This window comes from Spinacia oleracea, chromosome 3, assembly GCF_020520425.1.
Source record: "Spinacia oleracea cultivar Varoflay chromosome 3, BTI_SOV_V1, whole genome shotgun sequence".
Taxonomy (NCBI): Eukaryota; Viridiplantae; Streptophyta; class Magnoliopsida; order Caryophyllales; family Amaranthaceae; genus Spinacia; species Spinacia oleracea.
Window position 1 is genome coordinate 40,754,094 of NC_079489.1, and position 19,332 is coordinate 40,773,425.

At 36.1% G+C, this 19,332-nt stretch overlaps 2 protein-coding genes across 2 annotated transcripts; one reads left to right on the forward strand and one right to left on the reverse strand.

Moving 5' to 3' along the window:
- The first annotated feature begins 8,521 nt into the window (after positions 1–8,521).
- On the forward strand, positions 8,522–11,704 carry LOC110796604 (probable protein kinase At2g41970). Its single transcript, XM_022001663.2, has 8 exons — positions 8,522–8,751; positions 9,334–9,548; positions 9,858–10,111; positions 10,184–10,310; positions 10,397–10,670; positions 10,845–10,977; positions 11,059–11,145; positions 11,232–11,704. The coding sequence occupies exons 2-8, from the start codon at positions 9,461–9,463 to the stop codon at positions 11,358–11,360; spliced, it is 1,092 nt and encodes a 363-aa protein (XP_021857355.1). The 5' UTR covers positions 8,522–8,751; positions 9,334–9,460; the 3' UTR covers positions 11,361–11,704.
- A 370-nt stretch (positions 11,705–12,074) lies between these two features.
- LOC110796602 (uncharacterized) lies at positions 12,075–13,241 on the reverse strand. The gene has a single exon (XM_022001660.1). The coding sequence runs from the start codon at positions 13,239–13,241 to the stop codon at positions 12,075–12,077; it is 1,167 nt and encodes a 388-aa protein (XP_021857352.1).
- Between the last annotated feature and the right edge of the window lie 6,091 nt (positions 13,242–19,332).

The following is a 19,332-nucleotide window of genomic DNA, read 5'->3' on the forward strand; positions in this document are numbered from 1 at the left end:
GTGAGGAGAAATGTTGACATTCCAAGTAACGACACTTATGTCAAATTGCTATCACTCGGGGGCTCGTAAGACACTCGCGCCCGAATCAGTTTCCCAAAATTATATTCGTTAGACGCACTCCGTCTACAATACTTTGATCTTTGTCTTAATCAGACTCAATCAAAGTGGGGGCTAACTGTAGACACCTACATTTGACCCCAGGCCAGAAGCGGTAAGTTCAGTGACGAAACAAACATCCACTTGTCAATGTATAAATCAAGCAACGAATGTTCTAAGACCGACTGACTCATTCCCCAAACCCACATTTAAATTTATAGTAAATTAGTAACTGCCATCCCAAGCAACTACAAAATATATAACCGTCCAAGTAGATTTACGCCAAAAAGGTAGATTTGTACCCCAACTAAACCCCTAAGAGTCCGTTTGGGAACTCACATTTCATTTCAAATACTGAATTTCAATTTCAGAATCACAAATGACAAGTTTCTATTCCAATTCCCCCGTTTGGGAACACTAGAATTTGATTTCTGGAATTTGAATTTTACTAAACTATTTACTCCTTCATCCACCCCTGCCCTCTTTTTCTCTCTCTCTTACCATATTTCTTTTACAAAGAGGGGAGACGGAAAGATGGTGATTTCTCAACAATAATATTCGATTGAGAAACTATGTAAAAAAAAAATCAATTGACATACGGGGAAAATTCACAGCAATATAATGCCCCAACGTGGAAGAGGAAGAGTAGAGGTGAACCAGAAGAAAAATCATGGTGGCGCCGGGTTAAGCGTGGTGGCGCGGTTGAAGCATGGTGGCGCGGTTGAAGCGTGGTGGCGCTGTTGAAGCATGGTGGCGCTGGTGAAACCATGAAGTTACAGGAGAGGAGAGAGAATGAAGAGAGGAGGCAGAAAAATGGAGATCCCGTGAATTATTTTGAAGACGGGCTTTCTACTAGGTAGTATAATGTAGGGAACAAAAGAATTTCAAATGACAGGGTAAACAAAGTAATTTCAAATCCAATAGTTTATGGGCCTTTTGAATTGGGTTGGGAATTGGGCCAATTCCATATTTGAAATAGTTCACCATCCAAACACTTGAATTGTTCAATTCCAGAATTTCAAATGAAATCCAAGTTACCAAACACACCATAAAAGAGATTGAAAAGCATAAAAAAGAGTTTTAATTGGAGATAAATCGAAATAAGATTGAAAAGCGCAAAAGGAGTTTTCATCCTGAATAAACGCGTGGATAAGAAAACGTGCGCAAGACTTTTCTTGCGCACAGGGCCCAGCCCAAATATATTTTCTTGCCATAATCCACGCTCAAGAATTATTCTCACGCCCTTATTTCAATCCAATCCAAATAAGAACTATGAATCTCATCTAAAGCCAAACCTGATAAATTTGGCGCTTGAGCTGGAGCGTGAGAAATTTCTCACGTCAATAGTTGGGCGCAAGAATTTTCTTGCGCACAGGCGAGTTTTAGCAGAGTTGAAACTGCTGGAATATCTATCTTTCACGACACTTTTTACTACAAGTAGGGCCTTAAACCACCGGATTAAGGGCACCAAATCAGAATCCCTATACTAATCCCTATTCTATACCCAAGTTATAAGGCTAAGTCTAAGCCTTCAATACGTCCTCTTAATCATCCCGTATTCATCGTAGTTCTGCCATATTAACTCTTGTTAAGCAGAACTTTGTCCGTAAAAGCACTCAAACCAAGCCTAAAGGAAGTTCTGGATTTTTTCCCAAGAGTCTAGTCAATTCGAGGAAAGTACGTTGCGTAAAAGGAAAACGAGTAAAGACAAGTTGCTAGTTTTTGAGAATCGCAATATAGCCTAAACTATATTATAACGTGACGTATTCTGCTTATTGCTTTAATCGCCATTATAAATCTGCTAACTTAATCTGATTAATCATAGCTCCTAATAAGATATTCTTTGAACAATCTGGATTATTGGTAGGTACCTTAAATTAATCTTAATCACCCTCTTGACTTTTGTTAGTTACGGAGTAATACTTTTACATTAAAATTAATTCAGATTAGTAATGTAGTTTAAATCATGTCCCGTCATCATTACATTGAATTAGTAAGGACCGTCACATGGGCTAATGATGGGCACTCCCCGTATTAGTAAATGTCCTACGAACCCTCAATCTCTACTCTGCGGATGTACATTGAGCGATCACCACACCAGGAATCACAAGGGAACCATAGGCCGCTGTGGTCAAATACGTGAGCCTGAGTTTCGGTTGTTACTCTCGTATCACAATAACTGGGTTTTGTCAGTTTTCCTCATTGTTGTTGAAAACTGAATGACGACTCCATGGTCTAGTAAACAGGAGGCTACGACCACCCAGTTATCCCCCGTTTACTTAATATTGATTGTCACGTCCGCAAGGAAAAGAATAAAGAGATTCTAAACATGTCTTTTCTGCCCCCCTTACAGGAACAAAAGAAGCGGAAGGTTCCCCATTCATAAGGGCTAAATAAGACACAGTTGAAACACATTGCATAATTCGATGAACCCATATCTCAAGGAACCTCATGGCCACTAAGATATATACCCTCCATAAAGTCCTGTTGGACTCTATCATAAGCTTTACTTAAATCAACTTTTAGAATTGCTGTGAATTTTAACCAAATTACAACCTAAGCTTAACTTCAAGAGGCACGAACCAACTAGGTTGGACCTTACCACCAAGAAGCAAGCAAACAGAAACACCTATACAAGCTCACAGAGCCAAAAACCAAGTACAATCCCTTCTACTAACCTTCTTAGGCATTACAACTTTGATTCTATCTCTCACAGCATGCTTAATGCTCTTTACAGAATTCTGCACTGTAGGAACATACTTATCCCAAAAGCTACCATTTCTGCACTGCCAAACTACATAGACAATTGCTGCAAGGCCTGCATACCAGACTTGCTTCTTGAAATGAGAATGCCTGCTATGATCAATCCCCCTTGTGATCTGCTGAAGATCAGAAGAAACACCAGGGATACTCATCCAGCTTCTAATATCATTAAGGCATTGCTGACTGTAGGAGCAAGAGAAGAACAAATGATTATGATCCTCATCCTGTTGCCCACACAATAAACACAGTGGGGACACACTAACACCAATTCTAGCAAGCTTTGTTGTGGTTTGAAGCCTAGCTTGAACAGCCATCCAGCAAATAAATCTATGTCTTGGAACATTTAGCCTATTCCAAACTAACCTGTCCCAGGTGACCAAAGGTCTAGCCTCAATTAATTTCTCATATACCACTTTAACTGAGTACTGAGCAATAGTACTAAACTCATTCTGAGAGTAATATTGCTTCAAAATCTCCTTAGTTTCACAAACTTTCCTCCAATACCAGCTGGCTGAAGCATTAGGCTGGTAATCCCACCAAACCCCATCTTTAACATATACAGCATTGACCCACTTAATCCAAACATTATTCTGTTTGGAAGCAACAGCCCACACATATTTGCCCATCAGTACAATGTTCCACTTAACAACATCTCTGAAGCCTAAACCACCCTCTTTCTTGTGACAGCAAGACTGTGCCCAAGAGATATTACTTGGTTTTGTGCTGTAAGCTTTGCCACTCCAAAGAAAAGACCTGCAGATCTTATTAATCTCATATAAAACTTGCTTAGGGAGCACATACACCTGGGCCCAATACATATGCAAACTCAATAAGACTGAATTGATCAGTTGCATTCTAGCTGAGTAGGAGAGATTCCTGGAGCTCCAAACTTTAATTCTTGCAATCATCTTGTCCACCAACATATCACACTGAGCTGTGGTGATTTTCTTAGAACAAATTGGTACCCCCAAGTACTTGAAAGGCAAAACACTTCTGGTAAAACCAAAAACCAATTCTACCCTATTAATATCAGAATCAGACATCCCATAGCAATAGATAGAAGATTTCTGTTTGTTAGGCTGTAAACCAGAAGTATCAGAGAATAGCTTGAAAGCCTGTAGCAACAGATAGATAGAAGCAAAATCACCTTTGCAGCACAAGATCAGATCATCTGCAAAGCAGAGATGAGTGAGCTTTACAGCTTTACACCTTGGATGATACTGGAACAAAGGCAGCAAGCTCATGCTGTGCAGAACTCTGGACAAATATTCCATGCAAATGACAAAGAGCAAAGGAGACATGGGATCACCTTGTCTTAGCCCTCTCTGAGATTTAAAAAACCCATGCATAGTGCCATTGATCATCAAGGAGAACATAGGAGTGGTGACACACTCCATCACAATATGCACAAAATGTTCAGGGAAACCCAATTGCTCCAACATCTCCTGTAAGAAATTCCAATCCACAGTATCATAAGCTTTTTGTAAGTCAATCTTCATTAAGCAGCTAGGTTTGACATCCTTCCTACCATAATGCTTCACTAAGTCCTGCACCACCATAATGTTATGGACAATGTGCCTTCCATGAACAAAACCACCCTGATTTTCCATGATCAAATCAGGTAAGATTTGTCTAAGCCTATTACACAACACCTTAGTAACACACTTATACAGTGTGTTACAGCAAGAAATGGGTCTAAAATCACTCACTGTATTAGGACATTTAATCTTAGGAATAAGAGTGATCACTGTGTGATTAAGCTCTTTCAAAAGCTTCCTTTGCTGTAGAACATCTAAAACAGCAGCCACCACTTCATCACCAACAATACTCTAGGAATCTTTAAAGAAAAAGGTACCAAAACCATCTGGACCTGGAGCTTTAACCCCAGGAATAGAGAACAAAGCCTTCCTTACTTCATCTGCAGTGTATGGACCATTCAGAATTGCTCTATGTTGATCATTTATGAGAGGACCTAGCTGGACCACTTGACTGAGAACTGCTTTCCTATTGGTCTGAGTAGTACCCAATAAGGAAGTATAATACTCCAAGAAAGCCATAGACACCTCAGTAGAATCTTCTTTCCAATTGCCATGCATATCATGAATACTATAAATCTGATTCAGAGTTCTTCTCTGTCTGATGCTCTGGTGAAAAAGAGCAGTGTTTTCATCACCTGCTTTGAGCCAGTCCATCTTTGCTTTTTGTCTCAAAAAATCCAAATATGCCTGATGTTTTAATATATATTCACTGATAGCCTGTAGTTCCAGATCATCCAAAGTTACATCAGAAGGATTCAGATGCATAGCCTGTTGAGCTGCATTCATATCATTAAATGCCTTAATATCTGCAGCCTGAATATCAGAGAAACCCACTCTATTCAGATCCTTCAAAGCACCCTTAACTTGCTTCAATTTGTTAACAACCACATACATCTTTGTGCCATGAAATTGCTTGTTCCATTGATGCTGAATGATCGAGAGAAAATCAGGAGAACTCTTCCACTTAGTGAAATATTTAAAAGGCTTCTTTCCCCCTCCAGTTCTAGGATAAACAGTAAGCCAACCAGGGGAATGATCAAAAGTGCCCTCATTCATAAAACAAACCTCAGCTGTGGGAAATTGAGTTTGCCAATTAGAATTTGCCATAATTCTGTCAAGCTTTGAAAATACTCTGGCAGCACCTTGCTGTTTATTGTTCCAAGTGTAATAATTCCCCACACTCTTAATATCTTCCATTCCACAGAAATGCATACATTGACATATATCCACAATCTCAGCATTCCTAACAGGAGCCCCAATCTTCTCTTCAGTGGTCATTACACAATTAAAATCACCACACATAATCCAAGCATCCTGAGTGTATAAAGCTATGAGATCACTCCAAAGATCCAATCTCTTATGACTTTCATTGAAGGCATAGATGAAAGTACAATAAAAACTAGAAGAACCACCCACTGGCTTAACCAGACAGTGAATAAGCTGGCTTGTAACTTGTAGAATAGTCACAACAAAACTGCTAGGATTCCAAGCAAGCACAATCCTACCCCCATCATGATAACTGCTATTACTAGTGAAACACCAATTCAAAAATACTTTTTGGTAAAGATTCCCAAGATTAGGAACCTTCACCTTATGCTCCAGAAGTCCTACTAGCCCTACATGGTGTTTGTGAATGAATTGCTTCACTACACCTTGCTTATGAGCTAAATTAAGACCCCTGACATTCCAAGTTACAATTCTATCCATAAGAGTGGGAGGAGTTCCCTCCTCCTAGCTCACCTGCCCCATCTTCAATGTCCACCTCCACTACTACAGGTTCAACTTCACCAATTTCCTCTTCATTTAACAAATGAAAAGTGTTTTTCAAGTGTGTTGGTGCTGCAATTGAGTTTCTCACCCTGATAGGCCTAAGAGCTTGTTGAAAACCCTCTTGATCCACTGCAGGAGCTTGCACCATTGGTTTCACTGGCTGCACTGAGTGTTTCTGCACCCAAACTTTCCTATTACCTTGCCTACATTCAGCATCTTGGTGTCCCACCATCTTACACACCCCACACTTACTAGGTTTCCATTCATACTTTATGTCTACCTTAATCAATTCACCATGCTCATCCATGAAAGAAACTTGATCAGGCAAACTGTGAGTAATAGGCATGTCCACTAAAACCCTAGCAAAGTGAAACTTATCCCTATTAGTAGTGGTAGAATCTCTTTTCACAGGTTTCCCTATTTGATTCACAATTTTGAAGAGTGCCTTTTCCCCCCAATATTTGATATTAAGTTTTAATTGGATCCATATAGGAGCAGACCTAATCTCCTCCTTCTCCATGTCCATATCTACACTCCATGGCTTCATGATCAATGGTTTACCATCAAAGAAAAAGTGTCCTGTTAACACCTTATCCCTCATGTCCATAGTGTGAAATCGAACTAGGAACATCCCTTTTTTCACCATGACTACCTTATCAAGCTTGTGATTCTTCCATATTCGTCTAACAAAACCCTCCATAACATGAGCAGGTGGATTAGCACCAACAACATAGCACAAAATAGCAGAATTCCAGAATTCTATTTCTTCCTGAATGTCATCCAAATCAATCTGAATAGGGTCTAGATTTTCAACCGATTTATTCGAAACTGATTTATCAGATATGCTACCAACTTCATCATTATTATGCACAGATATCTCATCCAATTGCTGCAAAATAGGGACAGAAATTGTACCTACATCCATGTTTGCTCTGTTTTGACGCACCAACTCAGAAGAATGGTGAATCTGCTGCATCCACTCATTGAATGAGTGTCGCACCTCTGATCTCAGTTGAAGATGTTGCACACTTGATTTCGGAGTGAGAATTTCATTCTCCATTCCAAAATCCAGTGCCTCCACGCCTAATAGTTCATCAATCGGACGCGTTCTGAGAGCCTGCGAATCCGATGAAGGTCCACGAGGCTTCGTCGTCACATTTCCATGAGAATTATGCTTGCTACCTTGCCCTTTGCCCCCAGTTTTTCGTGCCATGGCAACGGAGCACGATAAGGCTATCGTGCACCGAGAGAAAGCTTGGGGAGAAAGAAAAGGGTTTTTTGTGGCTACTTTCGTTGTTGAAAAGAATTTTGATACAAATATTTACATGCCTCTAGAACTTTGTGGGAAATTGGTCAATTACAATTGCTGTGAATTGCTTCCCCTTTTTCTTTCTTCGAACATAAGACAAAAACTACGATGCGTTATAACAATTATCCACCACTAATCTTCATGGAAAGTAAGCATTATGATAGTCGGCAACAATGTCAGGCATGATGGCCTTCAATCACAATAACTGGGTTTTGTCAGTTTTCCTCATTGTTGTTGAAAACTGAATGACGACTCCATGGTCTAGTAAACAGGAGGCTACGACCACCCAGTTATCCCCCGTTTACTTAATATTGATTGTCACGTCCGCGAGGAAAAGAATAAAGAGATTCTAAACATGTCTTTTCTGCCCCCCTTACAGGGACAAAAGAAGCGGAAGGTTCCCCATTCACAAGGACTGAATAAGACACAATTGAAACACATTGCATAATTCGATGAACCCATATCTCAAGGAACCTCATGGCCACTAAGATATATACCCTCCACAAAGTCCTGTCGGACTCTATCATAAGCTTTACTGAAATCAACCTTTAGAATTGTTGTGAATTGCTTCCCCTTTTTCTTTCTTCGAACATAAGACAAAAACTACGATGCCTTATAACAATTATCCACCATTAATCTTCTTGGAAAGTAAGCATTCTGATAGTCGGCAACAATGTCAGGCATGATGGCCTTCAATCTGTTCACCATACACTTGGAGATGATTTTGTACATCGAGTTACACAGATTTATCGGTCTAAACTTGTTCACCTCTTCCGGTCTGACCTTATGACCCAAAATGTACCTGACCTTATGACCAAAAGTGTATCAGAAACAAACAACTCGTTTACCAACTATAGGATGAAGCATACAATATCCTAGAAAAAATAATAAGATAACGAAGAGTGCACCATATTATAATGTGTGTGCGCGCAACAAAAATGTCAACAAGTTAAAGAGTACGGCTGGTGTAAGGGTAGTAAGTAGTAAGAAGGGACGTGCAAAAGATGGTAAGCACGTCTAGGATAAAATTGGAAGGCATGCATCAACGGTTACAGACATTAACCGAATTTCGCGCCCAACAACTAAATCCATCCTCATCAAACCCCCCCTTCTCCCTCCACCTTTGATTACTCGTTGACACCATTCCCTCATTGTCTCTAATTCAATTTTCCCATTTCTCTCTCTTCTTCTTCTTCGTTTTCTCTCTCTCCCCTCTGTTGGAGATCAGGGTGTTCTGGATTTTCGAAAGATTCATCTTTTCCAGCAATTAATTTGGTAATTTGCTAATTTAATCTTCTGGCTCGTCTTTGATTTTTGTGTTCGGATTGTGTGATCATGGGTTCAATTTGTGTTTGTTTTCTTCTTTTTTCTGGGAATCATTCAATTTCTTAAATATCTTTCTTACATTTATGTTGGCTATTATAATGAGGTCTTATCTATTCAATAGGCAATGAATAATGATTATATGTTTTTAGGTAAACAAAATTATGTTTTCCTGCCATACTTATTTCGGCAGCCTTTTTTCATAATTTTGGAACATTTGAAGTAATTCTTGTTTAATTTTTGGGTTTTATCTTATGCTATGATCGTAATAGGGTGTTTACTATGCACCCAGATGCACCTAGCTCTTGATTAATTATCCAAATGAGCAAGAAAATAGTCTTGGGTGCGAAACATATTTCCATTATAGACTTTATAGTGTTATTGACTTTTCATGATCTTACAGCTAAAGCTTTTGAATTACCAAAATTTTCCTTCTCTTTGATGATATGGTTCTTATAACCCCTTGAACAGATGTATTATTGAATTATTAATATATAATCGTATCCCATTATCTGTAACAATTTGGTGATGCAGGAACTTGATTTGCTACATATAACTGCTCAAGAACGATTCAGGTTGATAAAAAAGCGAAAAACAAATAAACAAAAAACAGACCATTTGTGTGTTGAGAGAAGGGGGTGCTGCACTAACAACTTGAACTATGTTCTGCTGTGGAGGTGCAGAAGAAGAAAACGCGGGCCCACCTGCTAATTACTCAGCCCCTCCTAGAGGAAATAATCCAGTTGGTGGTAATCACTCATCTAATTTGGCTTTTCTGAGGAAAAATAAATTCATTGGTTTATTTGTGTATATATGTTGCAATAAGAAACAAAAAAAATTGGAATATTAGGGGAAGGGGGTTAAGTGTGAGCAATGCTTCCATTGACCTAGCTAGGCTGTGGAAGAATTGCTACACATTGTGCTGGAATATTGAAACCTTGTACTTGATTCTTGAATGAGTCGAGTTCCACAAAAACATACTTTGTACACTATTTTGCATGTGTAGTGAAAATCTCTTAGTTTTTGAAACCGAAGTTTGATTAGGGATAATTTTATAGGCGGCGATAGAGGAGAGCCAAAAAGTGGTAATACCAGAAGTGGAGCTCCAGTAAAAGCTTTACCAATAGAATTGCCAGCTGTGCCTTTGGATGAACTAAACAAATGTACCAACAACTTTAGTCAGAAAACATTGGTAGGAGAAGGTTCTTATGGCCGGGTTTTTCATGGCAAGTTAAACAATGGCCTAGAGGCTGCAATAAAGAAATTGGACACAAGTTCTGCACAGGATTCAGATTCTGACTTTGCAGCTCAGGTACCTTATATTTTTCTTCAAACACTTGTTAACTAATTTGGGATAGTTATTCTTAATTTACTTGTTATGCAGTTGTCGATAGTTTCAAGACTAAAGCACGAGCATTTTACGGAGCTTATGGGTTATTGTTTGGAACAAAATAACAGAATTTTGGTTTATCAATATGCAACCATGGGTTCATTACATGATGTGTTACATGGTAATTCATCTGTTTCCTTAGTCATCTCTTAATTGATAAGTTTAGCAGTTTTGGTAATCAAAATAATCTTGTATTGGTGTGGACAGGAAGGAAAGGAGTTCAAGGTGCAGCACCAGGGCCTGCTCTAACTTGGGCACAAAGAGTTAAAATTGCCTTTGGAGCTGCAAAAGGACTAGAGTACCTGCATGAAAAGGTGCAACCATCTATTGTTCACCGAGATGTTAGATCTAGCAATGTCCTGTTGTTCGATGACTACTTGTCAAAAATAGCTGATTTCAACCTCACAAGTGCGTCTTCAGAGACAGCAGCTCGCTTGCACTCTACTAGAGTCCTGGGAACATTTGGTTATCATGCTCCTGAGTATGCTTCTCTTTTCATCTTAATTCCATTTTATAAAAACAAAATTATCATTCTTGGGACTAAAATCTTGATAAGTTATGTCAAGATTGATAGAGAAATAAGTAAGAATTACTAATCAAAGCTCTGAATGATCTGTCAGAACACGATAATAATCCCTGCCCTTTTCTTAACCAGGTATGCCATGACGGGGCAAATAACTCAGAAAAGTGACGTATACAGTTTTGGTGTTGTTCTTCTTGAGCTTTTGACCGGACGAAAGCCAGTAGATCATACTATGCCTAAAGGGCAGCAGAGTCTTGTTACTTGGGTATGTTTCCTTGTATTGTTGCTTGTGTTTTTCACTTGACTTTTGAATTGCAGTTTTTGTTACATAAATATCTTGTTACAGGCAACTCCTCGGTTGAGTGAGGACAAAGTGAAACAATGTGTTGACCCCAAGCTTAATGACAATTATCCACCAAAGGCTGTTGCTAAGGTTCTTCCTCTTTTTTCTTAGAATTTCACTTTGAACTATTGTTCTTTCTACCTGTTTACTTACATTGGCTCTTCGGTATTGATCAGATGGCAGCAGTAGCAGCATTGTGTGTTCAGTACGAAGCTGACTTTAGGCCCAACATGACGATTGTGGTTAAGGCTTTGCAGCCTCTTCTGAATGCTAATAAACCAGCAGGAGCTGACGCACCAGCTTGATTATTAAAATGTGATACCAAAGATATTTCATCATTCTTTCTTTCTTGTGCTCTTTTTGTGTAACTTACACTTTTAGTATTTCTTCATTTAGACATTTGATGCAGATAACAGTTCCAGTTCGGTTCAGAAACACTGAGAGTGAGTCAGTGTTACTCTATCATTGCCATTTACACATTTTAGTGGCTGGCAACATCAAGTCTTGTTCATTTAGGCAGAAAATTTCTCCTAGTCAAGTCTTTTGTACAAGATCAAATTTCAATTTAATTTCACAAGAACGCGCATATGCATGCTTCTCTTGATTTTTTGGATAAATGAGTCATGCAGCCTGTTACAACACTGTACCATTTATTTTCTTTTCTGTTTTAGTTTTCAAGTCTTTGCAGCACAAGATCCTATTATTCATGGACTATACAATGCTTTCACTCAATTTCTCACATTTTTCTTTTTCCTATTGACTTATAAACTCAAAGCGAAAAATATTGAAAGATGTTATGAAATAACAAAACCATTGACGACAGTTAGTTATGTATAGCTCACAATTCATAAGCACAAGCACAAGCACATAGACAGATGACAAAAAACGAAGTAGTAAAGTAACACTATATAAAAAGTTTTGATCTACCTAGAAGTTGTAGCAGAAAAAAGAAAAGAAGAAAGATATTACTTAATAAAGTAAGGGTTACAATAAGGTCATAAACTTGAATAATACGAAAATCATGAATCCATCAATCTGTACTTGTTCCCGGTGAATGGTTTGATTGTCTTCCCTGTATTTGATGGTTCCAAACTTGCGTCTGCAGGCTTGGTGGATCTATTTGACATTATAGTGGTGGTCCCAACACCAAAAACAATCTTGTTGTTGCTCTTTGATGAATCAACATGATTAATAAGCACAGGATTAGCAGCAGATAATTCTTTGGTCTCATTCAACCTCAACCTCCTTGAACTACCAGTAAAGGGCACAAACATTGATGGTTCTTCTTGTTTCAATTCCTTGGGTTTAGATACTGGTTTATCTGGTGGTTTATAGTCCAAAGGACAGGCAAAATCGACCTCAAGATCAGTTTCAATGACACAAACAGCATTCGATGGCATAGCTTCAACAACATCAACATACAACTTGTTACCCTGATGCATAATCAGAATAGTATCCCCAACTGTCAAACAAGCATACCCAAAAGTAAAGGTAGCTTCAAGAACATCTTTAGGATTTAGAATATTTAAAAAGTCAACACTATGTGGCTGCAACTTGACATAAGTAGCCCTATCAAGATTAAGATTTTCTAGTTTGATCATACCTCCTACTTCTAAGGACATGTTTTCCATCATCCACTCAGGCATCACAACAACACCTTCTTCGCTACTAAACTCCAAAACGCCGCAGTGGGAGATTTTGCCATTGTTAATGTTTTCAATCTTGAATAGCATCGGAAATCCAACTCCTTTATTCATCAATTCCTCGAAAGCAGACTGTGGCATAATGATTTTGTTTCCTTCCTCCAAGTGTGTTTTCTCAATCCAAGATAAAGGATACACATTATACTTTTTCCTAAACCCTTCCTCCCATCCATCATCACCGTAACTTTCCTCTTTCTCCTCCTCCTCCTCCTTGACATCGTCTTCGCCACCAACACCACTCAATTGCTCATCATTATAATTTACATTATAATCATCATTAAAACATTCTTCATCATAATAATCTCCATTATAATCATCATTAAAACATTCTTCATCATAATTATCTCCATTATAATCATAATTATCTCCATTATCATATTCTTCATCATATTCTCCATTCAAATCTTCATATTGCTCGTTATAATCACCGTTATTGTTCAACTCCTTGTCGGCTGCGCCCTCATGATCATCAGAAGCATCCATGGAGAATAGAGAATTACGGATGCTCTTTGTTTTGTTTTTTCTTTTGATCTCTCAAGTTCTGTGTGAATTATAATACGGAGTAGGAAACACCCAATTTATAGACTTGGGAAACTTGAGTTTAAGTAGGTATTCATCTTCTTTTTCCAGTCGGTTTTGGAAGTACATTATTTAATTCCTACGTAGTATTCTGTATTAATTAGCATACGCATAAAATTATGTCCGGTATTATAATATTATTTAAACATCTTTTATGTCCGTATTACATTATGTCCGGTATTATAAAATTATTTAAACATCTTTTCATAAATATTTAACTGAATTTTTTTTTATTTTTTTTAAAGCTTATATAAAAACCATAATTACTTAATTAGGTCTTTTTCCTTGCTTGAGTAGCTGGGATATGGGCCTTATTAATACAACTTCTATGGACTTTTAATATAATACACGAATTAAATGATTTTGCTCTTTTCCTAATCACGAATTCTTATTTACAATGGATGTACAATATATATTGTACACCGGAGTAAAAGTTAACTTAAAATGTTTAAAAGTTAAGCATATATATGTAAAAGTTATCTATTTTTCAGTGATTGTTATGAATATTATGTGGATGCCCATTATACCCCTAGTATGTTTCTAGAATATTCTAGATCTTAGGGTTTATTGTTCCTCAAGCAAACCCTATTCTATTGTATGTATATATACCCTATTGTTCATAGAATAAGATACACAGTTGTCCTCTCCCAATTTCCTCTCCTTCCTCTTTATTTCACAACACGTTATCAGCACCAAACCCTAACCGACTGAGCGAGCGAAAAGAAAACAGAGAATATTACCGTCATTAAGATAAGTATAATTTATCCATCACATTACTTAAATTTGATCTTCATGATATACTTATATTATGAAACAAATCATACAATAGATCGATATATGCGTTATTGTTTGTGTAATTTAAGATTAAATTGGTTAAGTATTGTGATGCGCGTAGTGATTTATTATTGATAACTTTATTAATGCGATGATTCAATTCAAGTACGTATACCGGTGATTGTTAAGTTTACCTTCATTTATTTACAATTTGGATATGCCGAGTTGTCAATTGTTGCACCTTACAAATCCTAAGCTTTTCTATTAATGATTACTTTTATTGTAATATGTATTTGAATGGGCATTGAATTCCGTGTCAATATGATTGCCTAAGGAACAAGTATTTTTTCTTTTGTACTTACCGAAATTATTTATTTCGGTGGATTAGTATTTTTGGTCGGCATTAATCATGATTCATAATTCATGATGGATTAATTGAGTTCATGCTTGAATTGTATTATCTGCGTTGCATTTCTTTTGTTATTTGTTTATTTTAGTTTGAGTGTTAGATTATGAATTTTACTCATACTTTTATATGTTTGAATTATTTTGTCTGCATCAATTCATGATTACAAGTATTATTTGAATTTGCGTCAATTCATGAACAAGTATATTTCTCTATTACATGGATTGTAATATGTATACATTATTTGATCTACGGTATTGGTTTCCAATTTGTGATGAATATGTTTATTATTTAAGTCATAATTCGTAATATTCACTTTTAGTGTAAACTATGTCGAATCTTACAAAACTTGAATTTGCGGCCCTAGATATTACTGAAAAGAACTATATGTCTTGGGTGTTAGATGCCAAAATTCACCTAGATGCAAAGGATAAGTGGTGATACAATCAATGAAGTAAATATATGAACAAGGCAAATACACAGTGGTCTTAAAATTGAGTTTTTGACTGTAAAAGATCCACAAGTGCTTTGGAATAATCTAAAGGAGAGGTATGACCACCAGAATACTGCAATATTACCTAAAGTTCGATATGACTAGTTACATTTAAGACTACAAGACTTTAAGTCTGTAACTCAATATAACTCAGCTATATATGTTCAGAATTACTTCACAATTGAAATTATGTGGGGAGAAAATCATCGATGCAAAAATGATGGAGAAAACCTATTCTAACTTTCACTCAAATAAGTTGTCCTGCAGACACAATACAGTGATTAGATATTAAGAAATATTTTGAACTTATATCTTGTCTCCTTGTGGCTGAAAAAAAAATTAATTAACGAGCTATTGATTAAAAATTAAGATTCACGTCCAACAAAAGTGGATGTGACATTCCCTTAAGCGAATGTGACATCCCATAATGGGAAAGAAAATACCACACAACAAAAGTGGTTGAGTACGTGGTCATAGACGTGGGCGTGGATACGAATATGGCCGAGTTTGAGGCCGAGATGGTTCTCTCAATAACTCATATCCCCACCAGAAGTGGGACAAAGATGTCAACAAACAAGAACAAGATAAAAAGGATACTTGACCAATGTATGTTACATCTATGGAGAAAAAGGGTATTGGTCTACTAAAACAAGTAGAATTTATAATAGAATTTACTAGATAATATTGAAGAACTTAAATATGTGGTATTGCTCTTCCTTGAAGAAAATTATTTATCAAGGGTGTTATATGTTGAAATGCGAATATACCCTTGACTGTTGTTTACAAGTCAAAATAGGTTCACGACTTAAGTTTTGACTTTTGACCATTAAAGGCCCGCAGACTTTTTGGTGAAGTACAAGAAAATATGACCTAGAAAACTATAATAGTTTCTAAATCTTGTTGTCAAGATACCCTACATTTCTTTCATGAAACTAGTGTGGTCCTGCAGACACGATATTTTTGAGAGAGATTTAAGAGTGTTTTTAAATAGTTATATATTGTCTTTTTGGTGGATGAGACAAATAACGAAATCCTGAAGAAAAGTTTATGATCACGTTCAATTAGGTAAACCATTCCCAGAAGTGAATGAGAAATTGTATGACTAAAGATAGTGAAGATAATTTCAATGGTCATGAATGATGATGTGAAAGTAAAATATAGTATAATCATGGGTGAATAAATGAGTACAAATGTAATTTCAAAATACATATATACACACCAGAAGTGAGATTGTAAATGATGAAAAGCATGTGAAAGTTAATGATGAGAAAATACAAATTTTATATTTTTGGTTGGTTGCAGAGGAAAAATGAACAAATGTTTGGCCCATTACACCAAAGCATCTTGTTGAGCTTTATTAGCACCCATCAAAAGGGAATAAATTTTAGATAAACATGGTGTATGAAAATATATGTCTAGTAAACATTGTAGCGCTCTCCGAACCAAATTTATACATGAATACATGCAAGGATATGATTAGTGGGAAATAGCTCTCAACATAATAAAATTAGTAGTATATGATCAAGATTATAATACAATATGTTAAACTTGGTACAAATATTTGATCATGTCTTATTGACTCGCTCTATGAGCATGAGTAATATACTACATTCTGAAGATGTATACTTTTGTGATATGTACCAAAGTTGTAATGGATACTCTTGAAGAGTACAAGCTATCTTCCATAAGTTTTGTTTAGATTGTCTTGCCGTTATAATTGAGACACCAGTTTGTGTCGTTATATCACATCACAATATGTTCAAATTATAGTATTCTATAATTACAGTGATCACTTTGAGAAGATAACCAGCAGTTATCGAATGAAATATTTTATATGATATTATATACGCATGATGTGATAATCCAGGCCATCCGGGTTTAAGAACACCCATTATGAGAATTTGAAAATTCTTATCAAATAAAATTTTATGTGCTGACACTCCCTCATATGTTGTATATATATTCAAAGGCAGGACAAAATGATGAGGTTGAGTTGTATTTCAATCGAATAGTTATAATGAATCGATTGAGAAAATAAATACAAGAGATATTAATGATTTTGATAAATTGTATAATGATAGGTGATTTGAAGTTCACCATGATAGTAAGTGACCTGAAGTTCACCAAAATGATAGTAGGTGACTTGAAGATCACCAATAAGTTTACAAGTATTTTGTGATTGATTTAAGTATCATAAATAAGCATCATAAATCTCTTGATCGGGGCAATCATACGTCAGCACGAAAAGAGAAAATATGAAGAAAACAACTGCATATTATATCTACTCCCCAAAATCAATGTTGATCTCCAGAAGAAAACAAAAGTATGTAATACTTATCAAAATACACGTTGAAAAGTGTATTGTTTAGTTGGTGAAATTTTTTATGCCCCATAACATATTGAAAATATTTTCCCAACTTAGGGGGAGACGAGCAAGAATAAGTTGGCAAAATTGAAAGATAATAAATTGATCCCCATATGAGTAAGTGTACATGCCAGCTTTATGTCCTCGAAGTATGTTTGGACATAAATATCTATGACTTAATAATGTTAAGTTTTACAATGTCTAGAGACATAAAGTTGTATGATAGTCATAGTGCTCGATGTTACATATAGTAAGTGTTGAGAAATATATATCTTGCCAATATTTATTTAAATCTCTACACCTGAGTGTAGATTATATATACGGTTCCAACATAGTGATTATATGAAAATGATGGCAAGATAATGCAGTTGATGATATTTTTGAAAATAAACATAACACTATTAATTATATAGTGTATGAAAAACCCTTGAAGTGGTATAGATATCTGAACAATAATAGATGGCCCGTGAGAAAAAATGAATGGTACCTATTGAATAAATATTCAGATATCATTGATGAATAGCATGCAAAATATATGTTGAAGAATTTTGATGATACCGGTAGATGATGGAACCGAAATATAATGCATATGCGAGAAATAATGGATTTTGAATAGGGGATCGTAAATCTATGTCTGTTTCAATGTAGACATAACTATAATGATCAAATGAGGTCATGGACCTGAAGTCCAACAAGTTATGGATTTGAAATATCCACACTGTACAGTGTTTTGCATTTGAGTCTTACATTCATGCACATGTGTAGTTAATAGTTAAATGCATCATTCATCATACATTTAGTTTGTTTTATGTTTTATCATGGTATGATATAGAATTAGCTAGTTATAATTTCATATAACATGTTTCAAAACTATTATTATGTCGTATATGAATATGCATCCAAAGAATGCTATGGTGAGATAGATTTGCAACTTTATGAAAAATTTATAAGTGGAGATTCTTAATCCATTGGCTTAATAGTTGTGAAAGAAGTATATATATAATGTTGATTTAATAGCATGTTATGAATCATGCAAATAAGAAGAGTTCCAGAAGAACTATACATGATGTTCTTAAACATCTAGCCTTTTAAGTTTTGCACATGAATATACAACATTGGTAAGATATTATCAAAACTCTAAAAGTGTGTTTTGGAATGTCGTCTCAACCAGTAGTTTGAGTACTTGAGAGTTTTGAAATATACATATTAATTTATTCATGAAAGAATTCTTGTACAAATATGAATCATCTTAAAATATAAGATAAAGGTATGTAATGCCCTTCCAGTGGATATTATGTCATGGTCCAGAAGAACCATAAATAACATTATTAGCTACATTATACCTCCAAGTTGGATGATGATATTGTTATTTAACATGTATTGCCATGAAAGTATGACCAAAAAAAAGGTTTGATCAATATTGATCAAAAAATTACAATTTATGACCTCCAGAAGAAGGTATATATGTCCAATATGTATGGATAAGTCTTATAATATCATATACAAGAAAATGTATCTATCTAAGGTGAAGCTAAAGTATTATGCATCGAGAAACTCGAAAACAAACGTATCGAATGAGATAGAGAAAAACAAATGATCTTACAGGTATTATTTTCGAAGCTTTGGTGATAAAGATATTCACTTCATCTGTTCAAGTAAAGAATTGAAGATTCAAGTTAAACTATGGAGAATCGAGTTTCAAGGAACTCCATGATGCTGCATTTGAAGAGCTACTCAGCAGTATTGGATTGATTGCACTTAAAGATCTCAAACATTGTATTCATCAGGGGGAGAAATACGCGTTGCACTCTTTTTCCCTTAACTAAGGTTTTGTCCCACTGGGTTTTCCTGGTAAGGTTTTTAACGAGGCAACATCTCAAGCGTATTATGAATAATGATGTACTCTTTTTCCTTCACTAGGTTTTTATCCCACAGGGTTTTCCTAGTAAGGTTTTAA

Bases quoted from the DNA above. Each gene is read 5' to 3' on its own strand.
- LOC110796604 (XM_022001663.2), top strand. From the start codon at position 9,461: ATGTTCTGCTGTGGAGGTGCAGAAGAAGAAAACGCGGGCCCACCTGCT. The intron at 10,978-11,058 runs GTATGTTTCCTT...ATCTTGTTACAG, and splicing joins AGCAGAGTCTTGTTACTTGG to GCAACTCCTCGGTTGAGTGA. The intron at 11,146-11,231 runs GTTCTTCCTCTT...GGTATTGATCAG, and splicing joins CACCAAAGGCTGTTGCTAAG to ATGGCAGCAGTAGCAGCATT.
- LOC110796602 (XM_022001660.1), bottom strand. From the start codon at position 13,241: ATGGATGCTTCTGATGATCATGAGGGCGCAGCCGACAAGGAGTTGAAC.